We start from the raw sequence: 22019 nt of genomic DNA on the forward strand, positions 1-22019 counted from the left end.
TGCACTTGGTGTTTGGAGATTCTCAGAAAGGTTATTTATAGTCTTATTTATTTATATTTTTAAAATTTTGAGTAGTTCAAAAGTTCATTATAAATATTGTAAATTTAGTTGTTTTTCACATGAAACAAATCCATCCTGGCGCTGTTGGTGTTTCATCAACAACCATAGATCCTTTGGTCTGTTTATTGTGTTACTTCTGACATGTCTCACACCTTCTTATCATATTCTTTATCACTCTGTTCATTCCAGGCCAAAAGACTGTCTCTCTTGCCCTTCTTTTGCATTTCTCAATTCCAAGATGGCCTTCATGTATTCTGGTCAGCATCTCTTGCCTCATTGTCTGTGGAATGACGATTTTGTCCTGCTTCAATAGCAGTCCATTGACTACACTCAGTTCTCCTCTAATATGGTAGAAGAGTGGACACGAGCCAACAAACATCCATTTGACATGCTTTCCATAACATGTTGCAGTTCTGTGTCTTGTGCAGTCTCATCAGTTATTTGCTTAGATTTCATGTCTGGCACAGGAAGTTTGGCAGAGACCATGTTTATGTGAGTCTGAATGTCTTCTTCTGTTGTACTCACCATGCCCCCTGTGGGTGCTCGTACGAGTGCATCTGCAATTATCAGGTGCTTTCCTGGCGTGTAAACTAGCTGAAAGTCATATCTCTGCATTCTCATTATCAGACGCTAAATTCTTGGCGTCATTTCATTCAAGTTCTTCTTGATGATAGATACTAGTGGGCAATGATCTGTTTCTGCAGTGAAAGAGGGTAAGCCACATACAAAGCTGTGGAACCTCTCTAAGCCAAAAATAAATAAATAAATAAATAAATAATTTATATAGCATCTTTCATGACAGAATCACAAAGTGCTGCACATAAGATTACAAGTCATAAGAAGATTTAAAAATGACTAAATAAAACAGGCAAAAAAATTAACCAAAAGCAGTTTTAAAAAGGTGAGTTTTGAGTTGTTTTTTAAAAACAGCTACTGAGTCCACAGTTCTTAATGTTTGGGGGAGAGAGTTCCACAGTCTCGGGGCCACAGTGGCAAAAGCTCTGTCACCCTTAGTTCTCATCTTAGTCTGTTTTATAGCAAGTAAGCCCTGATCAGATGACCTCAGGGACCTGCTGGGGACATCGGGCTGTAGCAGATCAGAGATATAGGCTGGTGCCAGTCCGTGCACAGCTCTGTAAGTCAAGACCAGGATCTTAAAATGGACTCTAAATTCAACAGGAAGCTGAGATAACAACGATGTCACCTGTGAGTACTTGGAGGATTTTGTCAAAAGCCTAGCTGCAGCGTTTTGCATGCATGTATAGCAATCTCCAGTTCAGAGCGAGATAAAATCGGGCTTAGCTTAGCCACACTTCTTAAGTGATAAAAACAAGACCGAACCAGAGATTTCACATGCCCATCCAATGTGAGAGTCGAGTCAAAAGTGACACCTAAATTCCTGATAGAGGATTTAACATAGAGTGAGAGAGGACCAAGGGCTTTCAGTATCTGCGATAAAAATCTATCATGGGCGCATACGAGGACTTCGGTTTTCCCCTCGTTGAGTTGGAGGAAATTTGCAGCCATCCAACGTTTGATCGAATCTAAGCAATTATTCAGACGCTGAAGCTTAGATAAATCCTGGGGCTTAAAAGAAACGTACAACTGAATATCAAATTCATTCTCACGTTATGAATTTTTGCAAGCAGAAAAGAAAGAAAATTTCACTAATTTCACTAAACAATGTCACTAATGGTGTTGAATGTAGCACCTTAGGATTGCCTCTGCTCTTTGTAACCAAGTGTGAGAAATGATCGCATTATTAAAAGAAGCTAAAAGGTCCTTTAGATAGAGGAGTTGAACATTTAGATGAGTTTTCCTCCACCTGTGCTCCGCTTTACGACAATCACGTTTTAGACAATGAATACTGTCATTTGGCCAAGGAGGAGATTTGGAGGCAGAAACACTCGTCTTAAACCGGACAAATTTCATCTAAAATAGAAAGGCAATAATTATTAAAAAGACTGGTTGAGAAATCAAAACCATTTTGAGGAGATAGCTGTAAGTTAAAAGCATCCACAAATTTCTCCGCTGTGGAGTTTAAGATGCGAGAGCTAACCATCCGTCTGACGGGGGGCAAAGGCTCATTAAAAGACAAGTTAAAAACAATAACATAGTGATCAGAAATATAAATGTTCTCAGAGCAAATGAAATCAATATTAAATCCAAAGTAAAAACAAGGTCCAGTGTGTGACCTTTGCTGTGTGTAGGACCGGACACATGCTGAGTCAAATGAAAAGAATCCATAATGTTCATAAAGTCTCTGGCGAATGGGTCGGAGTCATCATCAACGTGTATGTTAAAGTCCCCAACTATGAGCACCCTAGACAGCTTCATAGTAGCGGATAAGAAGTCACTGAGCTCTGATAAAAATAACCTATTAGATCTATCAGAACCTATTAGGTGGACGATACACCACAGCACAGTAGAAAGGATCCTTGTTACCAATTTTAAGCAGCTGCAGCTCAAACGAAAGAAAATGTCCAATTTTAACGGAGCGGCAGGAGAAATGGTCCTGGAAAGCCACAGCAAGCCCACCAGCCCAACCAGATAACCGAGGCCGGGTAATAAAAGTATAGCCATCCGGGCAGAGTTCAACAAGTGACGAGTAGTCTACATCCCGCTGCCAGGTCTCAGTCAGGAATAAAAAATCCAGTTTTTTAGATAATATAAAACCATTCAACAAGAATGATTTATTAGACAGAGATCGAGCGTTAAAAAGCGCCATATTCAGTGAGCTAGAAGCCTCATTATTTGCAGAGGCTCGAGTTAAGGGACATAAATACACAGGGTTCGAGCCGTCACGCTCCTAGAATCAACTCACCGAGGGAAGAAAATGCCAGCCCGAAGAAGAGTCTGGATAAACCCTCCTAAGGTGGCACGGTCTCAAAGAGCCGGGCCCAGCGTATCCAAACAAGGCTGTGGAAAACAAGTCCCCCTCCATGGAGCTTTTCTGAACACAGGAGACAACGCACGCTCGACGTCACTTACCAGCCAAACCCCGCCGCCAGTAAAGCCTGAGCTTTACCTGAATACCTCCTCTTCTCCCTCTCCTTCTCCGTGGTCTAGAGGAACCACCGAAATCGCCTGACGAGGATCCAGCTAATGGAGGAGGGTGGAAAATGCCGGAGGACGACGAGACATCGTGAGGCATCATAGAGGATCGGATGGATAGCAAAGCCAGGCGATCATACACCAGGGCAGCTAATACATCATTAAAACTGAGTGAGCACAGAAGAGCAGAAAAAAATAACACAACAGTAGTAGAGCGTGACAAACTGCACCCAAATACCAATCATTCCTTCTCAGTTTGAGTGTAAATGACACTCACTCTCTGTCATGAATCTGGATGCGTAGGCTATAAGTTTCCAGTGCTCACCTTCGGCTTGCAGAAACACTGCACCAAGATGCAATCCATCTTTTAAGGCATTAGTCAATGGGAACTTTTTTTTGTCTCCAGTGGGAAACTGATTTGCAGTCTGTCCATACAGAGAGACCAAAGCAAGCCAACAAAACACACACACACACACACACACACACACACACACACACACACACACAAAAGCCCAAAGAAACAGTCCAAACTGAGACACACTCATTCACCTTGTGGTAGTTGACAGAAACTTTTGGACTGAAATTGAAGGCTTTCACATCCACGGTTGATTACAGAGTCAAAGTCCTTTATACACAGTCCTTCAAGTACAGATAATACAGGAAGATAGAGATCCTAAAAACACAGTTAAAGTAGCCAATAATGTGTTACATATAATTCATTTTAAGTTTATGTTGAGTTTTAAAATGTTCTCTGCAATAAAAGTTGTTACTCTCTGAAAAACCATCAGAGCTTCAACACCTGGTATATTACTCAGTAAACAAAACCAAAAAGTTAAAGGCAGACATCTGAAAACAAGACGTCACTGATCAACAACGTGACAGAACGAGAGTCAACAGTTTACTGTCAGTCAGAGTTTGATCATTAACAGGGAGCAGCAGGGTACAAAAGTCACGCAGAGTAGCTGAAAGTATCCAAGTACATGTAAAACTGTCCTTTATACTTTCAGGGACTTTAATCAATAATAATTTTTTCTATTTATGTGCTGTTTTGCACTTCTTGCAGCTGAAATTGTGGCACAACCTTCATGTTAAGTTTTAAATAAAAAAACAACAACAACTTGTTTTTCCCTCTCACAAAAAGCAGCTGTTGCTCAGCGCCACTTCAGATGTAAATGAATTTTTAGAAACTCAAACAAAGTCAAGTTTCCAGAAACTGTAACATTTTTTTCACTCCCATTAAAAATCTCACAGCCGCTGATATTCATCTGTGAACATTTGCTAACCAGTAAAAATCTAACTATACATGCTGCTGGTCAGTTCAGCTCCATCTTCACCAGTTGTGACAGTTAAAATGATGCTTAGAGGTCAGATATGACACAATTTATCACATCCAGGCATGATTTTTGCTGTGGTGAGCAAATCCACACTGTAATTGAATCTGTTCTTTTAGAGAAAAGGTATAAATGAGGGGTGTCAAACATAAGGCTCGTGGGTCAGATTCGGCATGAAAAATTCTCCATCTGACCCGCTGGATGGCTCTTTCAGTCAAGCATATTGCATTAACTGATTAAAGATACACAACTATCACCTTTCAAAAGACACGGACAAGTCAGCCAGTAATGGGAAACACATGATGCATTTAAAGTTTATGTTCAACTGTAAAATATTCTCTGTAATGTAAATTGTTCTGCTCTCTGACAAACCATCAGAGGTGCAGCACGTGTATCATTTGGTGTTTGAAGCAGAAACAAAAGCAAAGAGTTAAAGGAAGACACATTTGAAGAAGAAGGAAAATGAAAACAAGACGTCACTGAGCAACAACCTGACAGAACGAGAGCCAACAGTTTACTATCAGAACTGAGGCTGATCATTAACAGGGAGCAGCAGGTAACAAGGTCATCAGCAGTGGAGGAAAGTATGGAAGTAATACTCAGCTTCATATTTGAAGATACTCGAGTATCTTAGCTGCAGGTCTGGAACAATGGTTTTATTTCCTTTCCCATTAAACATCTCACACAGCCCCTCATCTGTGACCCTTAGCAAACCCACTGGATATCTACCTGTACATAAAGGAGATCAGATCAGTTCCATCTAGACCAGCTGTAACAGGAAAATGCTGCTTACACTTTGATGCATCAGTTTCAGTTTGTCATATAAGACAATATATCAGATTGAGGCATTATTTTCCTGCAGTGAGTAAATCTACTTTGTACTTTACTCTTTTCTTTTAGGTAAAGGCTCTAAACAGTACTTGTACACTGTGGAAATCCCATAAGAACGTCTCCTGAACTCTGAAAAATAACAAAACAAAGACTAAAAGGAGGTCATGGGTGCTGCTGCTGATGATGATGAGGAGGAGGAGCATGCATTTAAAAAGTGACTGATGTCCTAGAATACAACAGAACAGTGTCTCTACAAACTTATGAAAACATGACAGTCTTGCATTAGTTTGTATTCTTATGATTTCAAAAAACGAGGGAAAAATCTCCTTGAAATCCACAATTCCTTTTTGTTATTTCTTAGTGTGTGACGTATTTTATTGCCTTTATGATTGGTGCAAACAGTTTCCTGATTCATAATGGAAATAGATTTTAGACACAGGAGGAACACGCAGTGATCAGCAGGAGCAGCTTGGAGTCCAGTCTTCTTCACACTGAGGAGGGACATATATGCAGTAACAGTTACAGTTGCTCGGCATGACACCTCACAGGGAGACGCCATGTTGTTTATACGGAGTTTATTCTCGTCTTCTTCCGGTTGACGTTCAGGCTCTTTCACGCTGCAGCGCCACCTCAGGTCAAAGTATGTCATGCTCTAATGTATCGTGTTTTTCTTTTCTGTGCTTTAATTTGTCTACAAAGTGAAAATAACTATAAGAGCTTTTAAGTATACACAGACATGCGCTTCTTAAATTTAGCTTAATTGGCTCCAGAGGTAGGAAGTAAAAAAGTTAAAAAAAAAAACTTCCTTGCTGTACTTAATTTTTACTCCCTACATTTTTAAACAAATATCTGTAGTTTCCTCTCCGTATATTTTCAAAACAAACTCGTTACATTGGGTTTAACGCATTTGGGGGAAGTTAATATTTCACGTCACTGCAGGCCTTCAAACAATGAGATTTGAGCCTAAACAGTGACACATGAAAGGCAGTCGCGTTTTAATCAGTAGAGATGAAAGAGCAAACCATGTACCGTAGTTTTGATTTATTTATTTTTAGCACAACACCAGAACAACCCCACGTGCCCATAATTTGCGGTACTTCAGAAAAAAAGGAGTGAACATAAAAGGGAGTAAAATGTTGTGTCAGGTAATTTCAAATGCAGCATTTCTATCACCTCAACAAACACTAACTGTGTCACAGTGTGTTGCTAGCTAAAGCTCCACTTGCTGTATTTCACAGGAAGAGAAAGAGTGAGAGCTAACTTCACTCAGAGATATAGAAAGAAAGAGAAAGAAACCAGGCTGTATTTAAAGGTAAGGACTGCTTAGTGATATTTGATAAAATGTAATTGTATTTTAACAGGGACATAAAGTGCTTGTCTTACTCCCTTCTTCTAGCTCGAAATTACTTGCCAAGTGGTAAGGACCATTCATGGTCACACGGTGAGAACATTGGTGTTGACTATGAAGAGATATGGTCAGACAGGGGAGGGGCCAGTCAGATTTATCAACTCAACCTCCTTAAAGCATGGAGAGAGGCTGAAACCAATCTCTGGTGAGCCCGGTTAAGGAAAGAGATGAGTTGGTGCCTGAGATGCCAAATTCCAACATCCTCATTCCCGCCATTGAGATAACACTCTCACACAGGCCCAGAGAGCAGATGTTGCTGCATTGCAGATGTGTTATACCCCCTGCCCAGCCGAATGACTCTCAAAAAGAAAATTTTGCAGAAAATCAATGTGATCGCTTGGATCACTGGAATTATCATCTCGATATCTCTTGTCCTTCTTTCATTTCAGACGTCTTGAAAACAAGTTTTAACAAAGTCCTGGAGAAGTGCCCAATGCTGGAGGACCTCCTGCTTTACCCCTGGCTCAGATAAACTCCTCTCTGACACAAACACACACGCATACTGAATTCACATCTTGCCATACAAATGTGATACAGTAACCAACTTTCTTTCTTTCAGAAAAAAAGAAAATTGGGAGATTCAAAATTTTCCTCACAGTAATGTTTGCATCAGTCTATCAGATGAATCCCCTCCAAGTCCAATATTTACATCAGTTACAGTGATAATGCTTGGTGTCTACTTTCAGCCACCGCAGTAGAATGCCAGGAATGAATCTCATTGAAATTGTAGTTGCATTTGCTATTTAATTTAATTGTCATGGATGATACACAGACAACCCAACAGCAAACAGAGGAAAACAATGGGCTTAAATACACAGAGGGATAAATGAGGGAATAAGACACAGGATGAGAGCACAGCTGCGAGAAATCACAAACAACAAGACCATGGGGAAGGAAAACTGAAAACACTAACATAGTCTAAGGAGCTTAGAAAGAAAACGTCTGGACTTCTTTAAGTTGCTTGAAGACGTTCAAGCAAAGTTTCAGTTCTTTTCATCCGAGAAGGTGAAACATCTTCAAGCAACTTCAAGTCCAGACGCTTTCTTTCCAAACTCCTTAGACTACGATGACCTAGATGACTGAGAACCTTCACAGACATGAAAACACTAACATAGCACACAAGACCATCAAAGTAAAACAGCAAACAAGAGACTTTTACAAAGACACAGAGTTGACACAGAGACATGACTGACTGGGGAGAAATTGGGGAACATGGAAAGAAGAGTGACTAGACATGACACGTGGGACACAGGGGCAAGGCAAAGTAACAGAAACCTAAAGCCTAAGAATATAACACAAGAAGAAAACAATAAAGAGAACCAAAAACATACATAAGAATAATCAATGAATATAAATGAACAAACACAAAACACTGGGTCACAGACTCAGTACCATGACAGTTAAATGTACAATAATAAATACTTTAAATTAGATGACAATGTAGCTGACACTGTGTTTATTAGTGTGTGGTCAACCACAAATCTTCATACTGTCATCCATACATGAGGTTTTTATACAAACGATGAAAGATAATGAAAGAAACTGTTTAATTGATATGAAATGATTGAATTATATGAAATATTATGGCTTTGTCTGCCAGTGTTTTTCTGTGAACTACTTTGAACTACTGGCAGTCAGTGAAGTCACTGAAAGGCAAGATTCTATGTTGTGTTGCCGTAGTTTCCAGAGTTTACTTATAAAGCTCACTTACAGAATTCAGTTAGAAAAGTCAAGCATTTGAAGGGCGCACATTTGAAGGAATATTAACTCAATATTAACTCATTACGGTTTACATTTTCGAGTTTAAAAGTTCTCCGAAATTACAATGAAAAAGGAAACAAGAAAAATTACCACTCCAGCCGATAAGAAAGATTCAGGAGATCAAGGTAAGTAAAATAATAAAATCAAATCCTGGTAAAATCCAAATCCTAGAAATGTTGACACTGTGTGAATCATTTTTGGAGCAATTGAATCATATGTTTGATTGAAAATAGCTTTAATACAAGATGTCTAATCAAAGAAAGGTTACCGGTCTTTTGGTAAAATAATGTAATAAGTTTATTCTTGGACTCAACAGTAAAAACAGACCAACAAGTGTCATCAAGATCTAAGACTTAGTAAACCTAGTATCAATTCGCACTGGTCAGTTTTTTTATCCCAAGAATAAACTTGTGATAATTTAAGCAAAAGCAATTTCAAATTCTTTGCCAAACTGCTTCCAGTCCTGATGTCGGGGACTCTTTTTCACCACTGTGTTGTTGTCGTTTATAGATTGTAAGAGCAGGACTGCTAAAAGAAAGGCCAGTCCTGAAAAGAAGACCCCAATAAAAAGGAGGAGGGTCGCTGAGCAGGCTGGTCCTTCCACCAGCTCAGATGTGGTCAGAGGAGTGAAGCGCAAGGTTGTGCAAGATGAAGAGGGCACAACAAAGAAAGCAAAGAAGGCTAAACTTCTCGACCATATGAGCGGTGACAAGGAGCAAGCATCCTCCTCGTTGGACTCTGGTAAAGGTAGGCTAATTAGTTGAATAAGGGGGTAGATTAAGTGTGCTTGCTAGGTTTAAGATATTAGTGTTTAGTGTTTGTGTCTATCATCCAGTGAGCTGATGTGCTTTTGGTGTTTTCCACATCTCCAGACTTGAACAACAAACAGGTGTGCGCAAAAAATGGCAAAAGAAAGGCCGCGGGAGACAACAGAGAGTCACCCAAGAAAAAAAAAAGGAATGTGGACCAGGACAAAAAATCAGTGGCAGACCAAAAACGTAAGTAGCAAGCAGCTTGGGTTTTATATTCAGGGGAAGGGCAAAAGGAACATTTAGGCTACAGAGGAGAGTAATTTGTGTCACAGCTGTAATAAAACAAGATTTGTTGTTTTGTCTGTTCAGGTGAATTCCAAGCCAGATATGTGGAGGAGCACCAGCTCGGAGAAGGAGGCTGCGGAGCAGTGTTTGCTGGCTACCGGATAGAAGATCGTTTTCCAGTAAGTGTTCAGATGATGGTAGTAAGACAGGCAGTAACGCAGATAATGGATAATATCGTAAACTGAGACGTCTGCTGTGTTTCCACCTTTCATTATGTCATACTGAGGAAATGCTCACCAATGCTCTGTGTCTTCTAGGTTGCCATCAAACACATTCCCAAAAATAAAGTCTACTGCAAAGTGGCGGTAAGCGTCCAACACTTGAATTAGTTTTACATTACTGGATTGAATGCGGCGTTCCTCATCATCCACTTTGTTGTAATATTTCAGGATGAAAGCGGGAAGAAGCTCTCAGTGGAAGTGGCCATTATGGTTAAACTTGCAGGTGAAGCAGAAGGGTCAGTGGGAATATCAGCACCTGTGTCCTTGCTGGAGTGGTTCGACCTTGGCAAAGAGCTGATCCTGGTGCTGGAGAGACCTGTCCCCGCTGTGGACCTGCAAAAATACAAAGCAGAAAATGGAAGAACTTTACCAGAGGACAAGGCCAAGGTAGGTTAACTGGGAGAACCTTAGACTGTACAGCATTCAATCAAGGCAGAAAAGCATTAACTCATTATTGTGTTTTTCATCTTTTCCAGGTCATTCTGAAGCAACTAGTTGATGCTGTAAAGGAACTTGAGGATAAACACATCTTTCATCGGGACATCAAGGGAGAAAACATTCTGATTGAGACCGGCTCAGATGTGCCTCGAGTTCGCATCATTGACTTTGGACTGAGCTGCTTTGTTAAACAGCGATCTCTGTATCGCATCTTCTATGGTAACATATTCTGCTCCTGCTTTTCACAGATGTAACAATTTGTGTCTTTTGTTTTAGAAGAAATTGCAATTGTGTCTGTTTGTTAGGCACGCCTCTTCACACCCCTCCCGAGTGGTACAGGAGGAGCTGCTACAGGTGTGGACCCACCACGGTGTGGCAAATGGGAGTGGTGTTGTATGAAGCGCTTCATGCACGGGACTTTAGTACCGAGAGGTTCCTCACAAAGAAACTGAGCATCAAAAAGCGTCTGTCCACAGGTAAGAAAACTTCACACTTCCAGATTCACTGATGCCTTGGATCACTAGAACTATCATCTTCATCTTTTTGATCTTTTCTTTCTTTCAAGAATGCCGGAATTTCTTGGACGCATGTTTAACTACAGTCCCGGAGAAGCGCCCAACACTGGAGGAGCTCCAGCTTCACCCCTGGCTAAGATAACACACACAAACACACAATTCACACCTTATCATATAAGTATGATACATTGTAGTAACTTCCTTTCTTTTTTCTGTTGGACAGGAATAGATAGAATGGGTCAATCTTAAAAAATAAATAAATAAAAATTTAGCTTTTTTGGAGTTCCTGTAACCCCCCCAGCCATCCCAGGAAAGGGGATCTCTCTTTGAATGGGCTTTCCCGAGGTTTCTTCCCATCGATCTGGCCCCCTGGGGAGTTTTTCCTCGTCTTCATAGAGAGCTTGGGCTGGGTCAGGAGCTCCATCAAAACTGTCTTTATTTGATGACATTAAAGTCATCAAATAAAGATGTGTTTTACTTAAAGTAAAATTTGATCAAAATAAAACTTGTTTAATTCATCTTTGCTGAGGATTCTCCTTCATTACTATTTTGTTTTGTTTTTTTGTTTTGTTTTTTTTTACCCATGGTGCATTTTGACAAATAAGAAAACTGAATCAGGTTAAAGTGTGCACAAAGACAGTCACACTGCAAATGATCTGAAGACTTGCATCTGTTGCTCTAACCCCCAACTAGTTTAGACAGATTTCCTGGTTCTACCAGAGGTTTTTTCCTTCAAGAGGGGAGTTTTTCCTTCCCACTGTTGCTGAGTGTTTGCTCATAGTGGGTTGTAAAAGCATAAAAGTTAATAAGAGGCATTCATAGCAGAGTTATCACAGCGGGAACTATATAGCTTAAATGTACAATTTCTACAGGACGAATTATAACTTCATTATGTATAAAAGCTCCTGTGGATAATTACTCCTATTTGTAACTTTACACAAGAGAAAGTTTGCTGTCACACTATTTATAACAGGTTGGATTTTGTCCTCTGAGTTGAGCCTTTGGTTGCAGTTTATTGAAGAATTTCCTCTAAAGTAGCTGTTGATAAAGATTTAAAGTCCTGTTTATATACAGAAATATGCTTTAGTTCATGTTTTTTTACATGTCTGCCTCAGTGGATCAGTAGAAGATCTGGCACAGGAAACTAGATGATGAAAAAAGGGTACGAATACACATATATATCTATATCTATATAGATACAGATATATACACACACACACACACAGGTTGCAATGTAGTATTTTCATTTTTTCTTAGCATTTCTTTAACGTCTTGGTGCAAAAGAATACCTGCATTTGTGTGTAAAGAAATGTTACATATATACTAAAAACAGTTGGAAAAAAGAACTACAAATTTGGAAAGGAATTTATTCATGTTCTTACTCATAGATGGAGTACATGGTTTAAAAAACACTGAGGAAACAGATATGAGGCGGCTGTATCAACATAAAAACATTAATACAGTTAAAAATGAATAAAAAGTTGCACGCTTAAACTTATTTCTCTACAGTTTGTACAATTAATCCATGTAACAATAGGTTCTCTCTTAATATAGTAGTTAATTAAAATATCTTTACATAAAAATACATTTTTAAGTACTCTCCGGTGGAAGTCTGTTGTGGCTTATGTTTCTAAATGACACAACCATAAAGCAGCCCACAGAATATACAAATATGTCTTTGATAAGTGAATGTTGGCTCCCACAATGGCCTGTTAAGTTATTGCAAAAATAATTTACTGCATAATATGTCAGATTAGAACATGTTATAAGCACAAAACTGAAGGGGAAACAATAAAAACAAAAATTAAAAAACAAATACTAAATTAAGTTAAAGGATATTTCTTACTATACTATATAATTGTATAATGTTGCGTTTGATTGCAAAAGAAAACCCACCAAGAAAAAAAGAAAGAAAGAAAAAGAGAGAATAGAGTTTGATTTATTCAAAACACATTCTTTTCTTTTATTTAAGCTGTAGCGAGATTCAAATGGACAAAAGAGAAAGAAAAATATTACAGATTTGTTTTATTAATCATGAATAAACTTTATTATACACAACTCTAAATTTCAGTTGGTCTTAGTCAGATGTGTTTTTAATTAAATCCTGCAACACTGTGCTCGCTGCCATCACTTTATATCTTAGTGTGCAATTCAAATATATACTTATTACAATATTTTTCCCCCTTAACTCTCAACTCGCGTTTTTAAAATGTCTGTGATCATATTTGTCCGTTGACTTCTGTCTGGGCCTCGAACGATTCATCAGACAGGTTGGCAGCCTCCAGCTGATGCTCCAGACTTTCATCATCGCCTCTATTCTGATCAACTCTTATCTTAAACTTAGTGATGAACTCATTACTGGCCAGCGCGCCCTCCTTTTTAGGGCATGTGGGCTTTGATAACAGCCGGCTTTCCAGTCGCTCTGCAAAGAAAATTCACAAAACATTTCTTATTTGGTAAGCTTGTTAACAAATTTTAGCTCAGTTTTGCTGAAAGTTATAGCATGCATCAGGTAAGAAGCAATTGGTTTTTAAAAAGCATATACATTCCCCAAAACATTTTTATTATGTGCATTTTGGAGAATAAAAGATTGTACACAATTTCCCTTTTTAAAGTAAAAAGATTATTAAGTCTAATTCTTACTTATTCAGTAGATTAAAGTATTGAAACATCATTATTCATAAAATATGCACATTACAAAATTAAAGTTATTCAAAAATTACTCAAGTACTTACTCCAATACTCACATTATTCAAGTAAATTTAATTTTTGCCAATGTAATGTCACATAAAATCTTAATCCGAATAAGGGATTTGAACCCCACTGTCACGGCCAGGGGATCAGCAGGCCGCTGACTAGTAGTGTTCTCTCTCTTGCTCTCTCTGTCTCTTGCTCTCTCTCTCGCTCTCTCGCCAGGGCGGAACTCATGGTGGGTTCACGCCCTCGGCCCACGCCCCTCTGAAGAGGAAACACCTGGGCCTCATCAGTGCAGCCAGCATTTAAGCCAGGGAGTGGCTTCTACTCATCGCTGGATCGTTGTGTGTGACTCGCGTCAGTGCAGCCCGGCTCTGAGCAAGTTCTCTTTTGCTTCCCTGTGCAAAACCTCTAACGTGTGTTTCCTTCTGTACATAGATCCCCTGGACCCGACTCTGCATTCCCCGAGCGGATTCCCTTTTTGTGTGAGTGTTTGGAGAGAGAGTCAGAAGAGGAGCAAGTGTCTTTTCCCTACCTGGATTTCCCCGGAGCCTTTTCCCTGTCACCGCTTTGTATATAGCACTATCCCCTGCACTGTTTGTATATACACCTGGTGGAACTGTAATAAATACTGACTGTGCCTCTGAGTCCTGCGTGTGAGTCCTCAAGCGAACCGTGACACCCACACAGATGAGAGCTTAGCAGTGAAGCTCTCTCTTAAAATTTGAGTTATAAAGTCAGAAGTTATCACTGACAGAGATCCATGTTCTTTTAACATAAGAAAGAATATTTGCTGAAATTGACATTAATCCAAGCCCTTAAAACGCCATTTTGGATTAAGCATTTCCTTTTAGAAAAGTCTTCAATGAGCAGGAAGCTCCAGTACTGAAAAAGAAGCCAACATCAACTGCTAAACGTGCTAAAAGTAAGTAAGTCCCCGTAGACTCCTATGATCAAAACACATACAGTATAAAAGTTATAGGTTACAGATCTGAAAAGTAAAACAAATGTCAAAGTGCAAAAAGACTTATGGTCCCATAGAAGTCTATTCCATTTGCCTGGAATTAGGTGAACACCTTTGTGACAAATTTAATGGCTCAGTCATTTGTTTCATGTCATATTTAATAAAAGACTGACATGGTGGCATGTTGAATTGTCCATTTTGCACATATTTGGTCATTCTAAGCGTCAGAAGGGGAAAGATCATTCTGGGAATGCCTACTGGCGAAGGACGTGTGACTGACAAGTCCAGTGTGTGAAGTTTAACTACAGTCTAAGGAGCTTGGAAAGAAAAGCATCTGGACTTCTTTAAGTTTCTTGAAGATGTTTCACCTCTCATCTGAGAAGCTTCTTCAGTTCAGAATTTCTTCAGAGAACTGAAGAAGCTTCTTGAATGAGAGGTGAAACGCTCTTCAAGAAACTTAAAGAAGTCCAGATGCTTTTCTTTCCAAGCTCCTTAGACTACGATGACCTGAACGACTGAGAACCTTAACAGACAGTTCTTCCCTTCATTCATCATGCCTGATTTCAAAACACCAAGATGGCAGTCGTGAAAACACTCATCTTGAGTCTTCATGGGACTACGGTGAGATCAGTTATGCCTCTTATGATGCTGTCCCAGACTTCAAAGCAGTATAAAACATGTTTGCAGCCTGTAACAACTGTGCATGCGGTTATTTTTCGTTTTAAGATTTCCGTGTTTAAATCATAATAAGATTTAGTTTTCATTTTAATTAACTTGAGGTGAGTCAGATTCTTTCATTCAAGTCACTGAATGAATCTCTTGACATGTTTGGGGGTAGGTGCCTTTTGTAGCATTTTAATGCAATTATCTGACAGATTATATGGTCTACACTGTTATTAACTATACTAACACTCTGTTCCAGAAGTCTGTGCTGCAAAGAGGCAAAGTGAATACGGCACCTGCAGGAGTAATGGGGGTCATCAGTCGGTTCAGCTGGATGTTCCAGTGCCGTACATGTTGACTGGCATTCCTCAGCCTCTCCTGAACCTCCTGGAAACAAAAATCATGCAGGCATCCTCATCAGTGTTGTTTTAGAAGAGCACTAAATACGATGCTGCTCACAAAGCCAGTCAAAACAAACTTGTTCACCTCCAGACGCTGGTGGCTTCTTTGGCGAGATGCCTGCAGATCCTGGAGCTCCTGAGAGGCAGAGTTGAGGGCTGAGGGGGTGTCCTCATCGGGACTGCCATCTGACAGCTCCTGTATGGGGCTGAGGTTTTGCATTGTACGTTGCTGCTCCTGGAGGAGCTGGAAATGTTTCTTCTTTTCATCTTCAGCCTGCAGCAACCTGAAGGAGGGGAAAAAGGGAAGAAGCAACTGAAAATGTTAATACTTCTCATGGATATATCAGATCTCCATCACAAATAAAATAAGTTAGAAATCCATTGTTACCGCTCAAGCTCCAGTCTGGCTCTCTCCTCCTCCAGCCGAGCCTGGATCTCCATATTAAGGGCAACTTCCAGCTGCTGCTGTGTCAGCTCCAGCTCCCTGATCCTCTTCTTCTGTTGTTCAGCCTCCTTTTCCTTCACCTGCATCTCAGCCTGCATGCTGTCTTTTATCTATGCACACACACAGCTACATAAACAGATGCACCAACAGAGCGGTATAAACTGACCTATTCCTGAATCACCTTTTCCTGGACTGTCATAACCATTTTTCCAAATCATTAAAGACTAGGTGTGAATTTTATAATGACAGTCAACATTTTGCTGCAGTTCTCAAAGATCAAAGTCAAGGAGAAAAGACTCTGTACATAATTGGTGTCAAGTGGAAAACTTTTTTTTTACCATCTCAGCCTCTTTTAGCTGTCTTTCCAGTTCCATCTGCACCTCCCTCTGCTTCCTCCGCTCTCTCTCCTCTGCCTCCCTTCGAGTTTCCAGTTCCCGTGCATGCTGTGAAACAGATGAAAGAGCCATTGTTTGGTTTGTGTTTTCACCTCTATCCAGCAGGTACACCAACAGTCCAGCATAGAGCGGCTGAGTGAATGTGGTCTGGACTCTGTGGAGGAGAGTCATGGTTTCAGAGACGCTGTAGAACATAGGTGTCAAACTCTGGCCCGCGGGCCAAATTTGGCCCGCAGCCTACTTACATTTGGCCCGCGAATACATACCAAATTACTATCAGAGCTGGCCTACTGGTATTATACAGCTAATATATATATTGTTTAGTATTAAGCTTTGCTTGTTCCATATTCAGTTTTTCAGCAAAACGTGTTTGAGTCCATAAGAAAAGATTCATTCTTATATCTGGAGGAATAAATATATTTCAATAAATATTAACGTTAGCCCGCGACTTTGTTCCAGTTTTGAATTTTGGCCCACTGTGTATTTGAGTTTGACACCCCTGCTCTAAAAGAACAATAAATGTTTTTCCACAAAAAAGCAAAACCAAAGGCTCTGAGCCTGGCCTTTTAACGGCTTCACCTACTTTGGAGTTTTTTAAAAACTTCAATACTAGCGTTTTATCTTTCCTGACTTTGTTTAACTTTACTTTTAAATAACCCTTTAATCTCTGGGAAATAATAAAATCATCTTCAGTTTTAGTTTTTTCTTGAGCAAAATACATAGAAGACAGCAGATGCATCCAATAAATTTCTCCCGAGTAGGCTGACTCAGTCAAAAAGGCTCACTGTCTGGTGATATATCTTAATCTCGTGTGGTTTTACATTGCTGTAAAAACTTTATTACTACAGATATCTAATAAAAAAACAAAACTGCTGTCACAGCCACTACAAACACAGACTTACATTGAGTTCTATGATCCAGAGCATGGTGATGAACAAGAGGTCAAAGGTGACAAAGAGGCAGAAAGTCCTCCTCACATCCGAGATGCATTTCTTCTCTCCGATGTCGTACGCCTCCAATCTCACAGAAACGGCCGGGGAGTTGACAGACCCCATGCCTGTTCTGACAGGGATCTGTGAGTAGCTACCGCTGCTGCTGCCTCCACCACGTCGGCCTTCCATCGCTGGCCACCCCACCTGGGCAGGGCTGGCCCCACCTACTGGTCAATTTTAGGAAAGAGTCAGAGGTGGAAGATCATTGGAGCTGGAAGCGAGGCTGGTGTTGATGATGTGGAGTCACTGTGTGGAGGTTAAAAGCATCACTGCATCTGTAGAAAAGAAGATGAAGAAGGTAAAGAAATGGCAATCTCCTCTCAGGGAGTAAACCTCAGCGATTTTCTAAAGCATCTAAGTCTTTGTAGACATAATAAAAATTCTGACAATCGTCTGCTTCTTTTTTTGAACAACATAGTAAAGCAGAATAAGCTCCATCAGGCTGTGGATTTACATTGTTGAGTTAGATTTTATAACGATTTGTTCATAATACAAAGCTTTTAGAGATCTTTGGGCTTTGCAGTGCTAAGAGTGTTTATGTTTCTGGTTTCTGAGAGCAGAGCTAAAAACAAAACAAAACAAAACACAAAACAAACAAAAAAACAAGCACAACACAACCCCCCCAAAATCTAATTCAAACCACTAGTCATGCACAAAACCAACCATATATATGCAAAGTTGTTGATGCTCTCTGTATGGTTGCCACTCAAACTCTTCACCGTATCTCAAAGACTGAACCCTTCAGGAGAAACTCATTTCTGCTGCTTGCGTCTGTGATTTCTTCACTACTCAACGTTTCTGAGATCTGGAATGCAGATCGACTAGTAAATCAAAACGTTCACCTTCTGGCTCAGTTCTCCCGTCACCACCACAGTCTAGTGCAACACCTGAGGTGTCGGATGTCATCCCAGCCTGTTCACATCCAGCAGTAAACTCTCTACTACATGGTGATTGTTCGAATGAAGCCAACAGAAACACAATGTCTGAAAAAAACGTTGTATTACATCTTTTTCTTCATGTAAACGAACGAAACTTCTCTCAAATCCATCAGTCTTTTCACTTACTCTTGAGTTAATTAATCAATGTTTGCATTTCTTACCATTTCCTGCATGAAGAGATTACAACAGCTGCAACTCATTATTTTACAGTACTGAAGTGAGCAGCTTCAAATTGCTCTTTCACTTATAACTGAGCTTAAATTGGACTTTTCTACTAAAAAAACCCTGTAAAAATCACTGTCACATGACCCAGAAAAAGATTTCCGTTATCATCTAGCTTCAATGACTTTTGGACCTCATACCATTAAACATGTTTACACTGTCTTTGGTTTAAGGAACTGAAACCAGTTGTGCTTTTGCTTTAACTGTCAGCTGCTCTGATACACAGAAAAAAAAGGCAGGATGGAAACGTGATTTGTACAGTCTGGTCCCAGCAGGTTTTCTCTGGTGATGTGGTTTCACAGTCTTGTGACTTTCATGTTTTACATGAATTAGTCTTTTTGGTTCACAAAATGCATCTATTTTAGGGCTTTAGTCAGGTTTAAATGACTGTTAATTACCTGAAAAATAAATCTGTTAAAGAACCATTCAGTCACTTTGTAATGGGACGTATCTTCAGCACAATCGTATGTACTGTGCACCTGAAACTAATATCGTTCACCATTTGGCGCTTCCTTCTCACATGCCAGAGAGCTATTACAGTTACACCGCAGATGGTGTCTAAAACGATTTAACCCTCAACTTCCTAGCAGTTGCATCATTACATTATTTCAGCATTTGCAGTTATTCCAACTGTTTTATTAATCCTTAACATACTTTTCATTTACTTGTTCAACTTTACAAAATGCCAGTCAAAAAAAAAAACCCAGAAAGTATACGGGACATTGACTGTCATTCAAACCTGAACTTTACCCAGTATTTTCCACATAAATCAGCTAGCACCAACATTAAAACCAATTACATTTGCCACGCTGCAATGGATCCTGGTTTTTATGTGGATGTTGTTTTCACACAGACTGCCCTACTTAAAATTATTACAGCCAAATTACACCTCCCATATGGCAATGGCACTCCCTGACGGCTGCAGCTTCCCTTGGAAGTCTAATGCGTCAGACCGGAGCTTAATTACTCAGGAACAACAACAACAACAACAACAAAAGATAAATCCACATATATATTAGCGTCTGAGTTGCAAGGGCCAGCAGTCAAAGCAATTTTAAATGACATTTTATTTAAACATATGGGATCCCAGCACCACCCTCTCCCCAGCCACCTACTCCACCTCTTCCAAAGTGAAGGTGTGGTATCAGGGTGCTCAGCCCCGCCGTGAGATGTAATGTCTGCAGCACGTCCTGGGTCTGCACCAGCTTACAAAACAAAGAAACAGATTAGAGCTGGGGACCTGTCGCTGCTCTAAATGTCTTTGAGTGGTTACAATTTCCACTGCTTCAAATCTGTTAACTAACAAGTTTTCATTTAAATATGTGTATGAGACTCCAACGTATTTACAAGTAGTAACCTCCAGGTCTGAAAAATTAATCCAGAATGGAAGTGCAAACAACTAACAGGAGCAGTTCCTCTGAAAGACACCAAGGCTGGTGCCAATTCCCGCAGTTAGAGCAACAAATACTGAGGCAGCAGTTTGAACAGGCTTGCCAAAGCTGGACACAGCGGAAGATTGAAAAGATGTTGCTGGTCTGATGACTGCTGTGACATTCAAATGGTAGGGTTAGAATTTGGTGTAAACGACATAAAAGAATGAACATCTTGCCTTGTATTAACATTTCAAGTTGCTGATAGCGGTGTGAGAGTGTGGAGAATATTTTCTAGGCATACTTTGAGCCAATTAGTACCAGCTTAGCATTGTTTAACCACCACAGCCCAGCTAATGCTGACCATGTCTATCACTTTATAACCACACTGTACCCATTTTTTGATGGCTGCTTCCAGCTCAAATCATCTCAAACTGGTTTCTTGAACATGAAGATGAGTTCACTGTACTCCAATAGAGCATCTTTGGGATGAGGTGGAACGGCAGATTCAAGTCAACAATTAATGAACATGACTTCATGACGCAGTTCTGTCAGCAACAGGGGTCATACCTGCTATAAACAAGGTGTACCTAACAAAGTGACCAGTAATTGCATATATGCTGTTATGATGGATGTTTATAATAAATATTAACTGAGAGAGAAAAGATACACCAAAGCTACTCTAGGGTAATAACAAAACGAGGGAAATTAACAAACTACATCTAACTGTTTTGGATTCAGAACTATTATTTTCAGCCTTTTATAAGGATTAAAATTTATTTCTGGATTAATTTTGGCAGCTTGAACTAGTTAAAGAAGATGCTGCCTATCCTGACATTTACATGAAAAGTCAAAACTACTATTTAAGCACAATGACGACAGACTCTAGGCAGACAATCCTGTAAAACATGGAAATATGAAGCATCTCTGATGGCTCAACACAGTAAGAAGAAGGGATGGAAATGATGTATAACTAGTTGAATACTGGAATCAGTGTTTTAAGCTGTGATGTAATAAACTAGTGGTGGGAAAATGAAAAAGAAAGAAGACAAATGTTTCCCTTTTGTGTTTTCCCGATTATGTGTCCGATATGCAAGACATCATCAACCACAGAGGCAGCACTGCGAAAACAGAAAACCCGAGTGGGCAGCTGGCAGAGGAAATAAACAGCTTCTTCGCCCGCTTTGAAACACCACAACAGCAACACTCATCTGCTTCAGCCCTGCTCCCATCCTCATCCTCACCTGGTTCCTGCACCGCTCCACTCACTGTAACAGAGCACGATGTCAGACGTGTGCTCCTAGCAGTGAAACCCAGGAAGGCGGCCGGTCCAGATGGAGTACCTGGCAAGGTACTAAGAGCATGCGCACACCAGCTCACCCTCATCTTCACCAGACTCTTCAACCTCTCACTGGATCAGGCAGCCATCCCATCCTGTCTAAAATCAGCCACAATCATCCCAGTGCCGAAGAAGTCTCCCATCTCCAGCCTGAATGATTACCGCCCTGTGGCCCTCACACCGGTAATCATGAAATGCTTTGAGAGACTAGTCCTTCAGCACATCAAGGATTACCTCCCCCCAGAATTCGACCCCCACCAGTTTGCATACCGTGCAAACAGATCCACAGAAGACGCCATCGCCACAGCCCTCCACGCTGTGCTGAGTCACCTAGAGCAGCGGCAAAGCTACGTCCGAATGCTCTTTGTGGACTACAGCTCAGCCTTTAATACAATCATCCCGGACATCCTCATCACCAAACTGGTCACTCTTGGCCTCCCTCCTCTCACATGTGCCTGGATAAAGGATTTCCTCACAAACCGGCCCCAGACTGTAAGACTCGGCCCTCATCTCTCCTCCACTCGCACACTGAGCACCGGCTCCCCACAGGGCTGTGTGCTGAGCCCCCTCCTGTATTCTCTCTACACCCACGACTGCAGTTCGACCCACAACAACACTCTCATCATCAAGTTTGCTGATGACACCACGGTAGTCGGACTCATCTCGAAGGGAGACGAGGCAGAGTACAGAGAGGAAGTCCTGAAGCTGGCAGCATGGTGTTCAGAAAACAACCTGGCAGTGAACACTAAGAAAACCAAAGAGCTCATTCTTGACTTCAGGAGACACAGTACCAACTTGGCCCCCCTCTACATCAACGGGGAGTGTGTGGAGAGGGTCCACATCTCAGCGGTCATCAAGAAGGCCCAACAGCGGCTGCACT

At 40.5% G+C, this 22019-nt stretch overlaps 2 protein-coding genes across 2 annotated transcripts; one reads left to right on the forward strand and one right to left on the reverse strand.

Moving 5' to 3' along the window:
• The first annotated feature begins 8304 nt into the window (after positions 1–8304).
• LOC146368126 (serine/threonine-protein kinase pim-2-like) lies at positions 8305–11234 on the forward strand. Its single transcript, XM_084913407.1, has 9 exons — positions 8305–8570; positions 8956–9192; positions 9318–9443; positions 9567–9661; positions 9800–9847; positions 9932–10150; positions 10240–10420; positions 10507–10677; positions 10767–11234. Exons 1-9 carry the CDS (start codon positions 8510–8512, stop codon positions 10856–10858), a joined length of 1230 nt encoding a protein of 409 aa, XP_084769533.1. The 5' UTR covers positions 8305–8509; the 3' UTR covers positions 10859–11234.
• Positions 11235–12615: 1381 nt separating this feature from the next.
• LOC146368127 (uncharacterized) lies at positions 12616–17399 on the reverse strand. The gene is made up of 5 exons (XM_084913564.1): positions 17181–17399; positions 16222–16326; positions 15524–15751; positions 15334–15424; positions 12616–13138 (listed from the first exon to the last, which is right to left on the reverse strand). Exons 1-5 carry the CDS (start codon positions 17397–17399, stop codon positions 12936–12938), a joined length of 846 nt encoding a protein of 281 aa, XP_084769690.1. The 3' UTR covers positions 12616–12935.
• Positions 17400–22019: the final 4620 nt, after the last annotated feature.

The sequence above is a fragment of the Perissodus microlepis genome, chromosome 18, assembly GCF_051167445.1.
Source record: "Perissodus microlepis isolate ML-2025 ecotype Zambia chromosome 18, ASM5116744v1, whole genome shotgun sequence".
NCBI classification, from domain to species: domain Eukaryota; kingdom Metazoa; phylum Chordata; class Actinopteri; order Cichliformes; family Cichlidae; genus Perissodus; species Perissodus microlepis.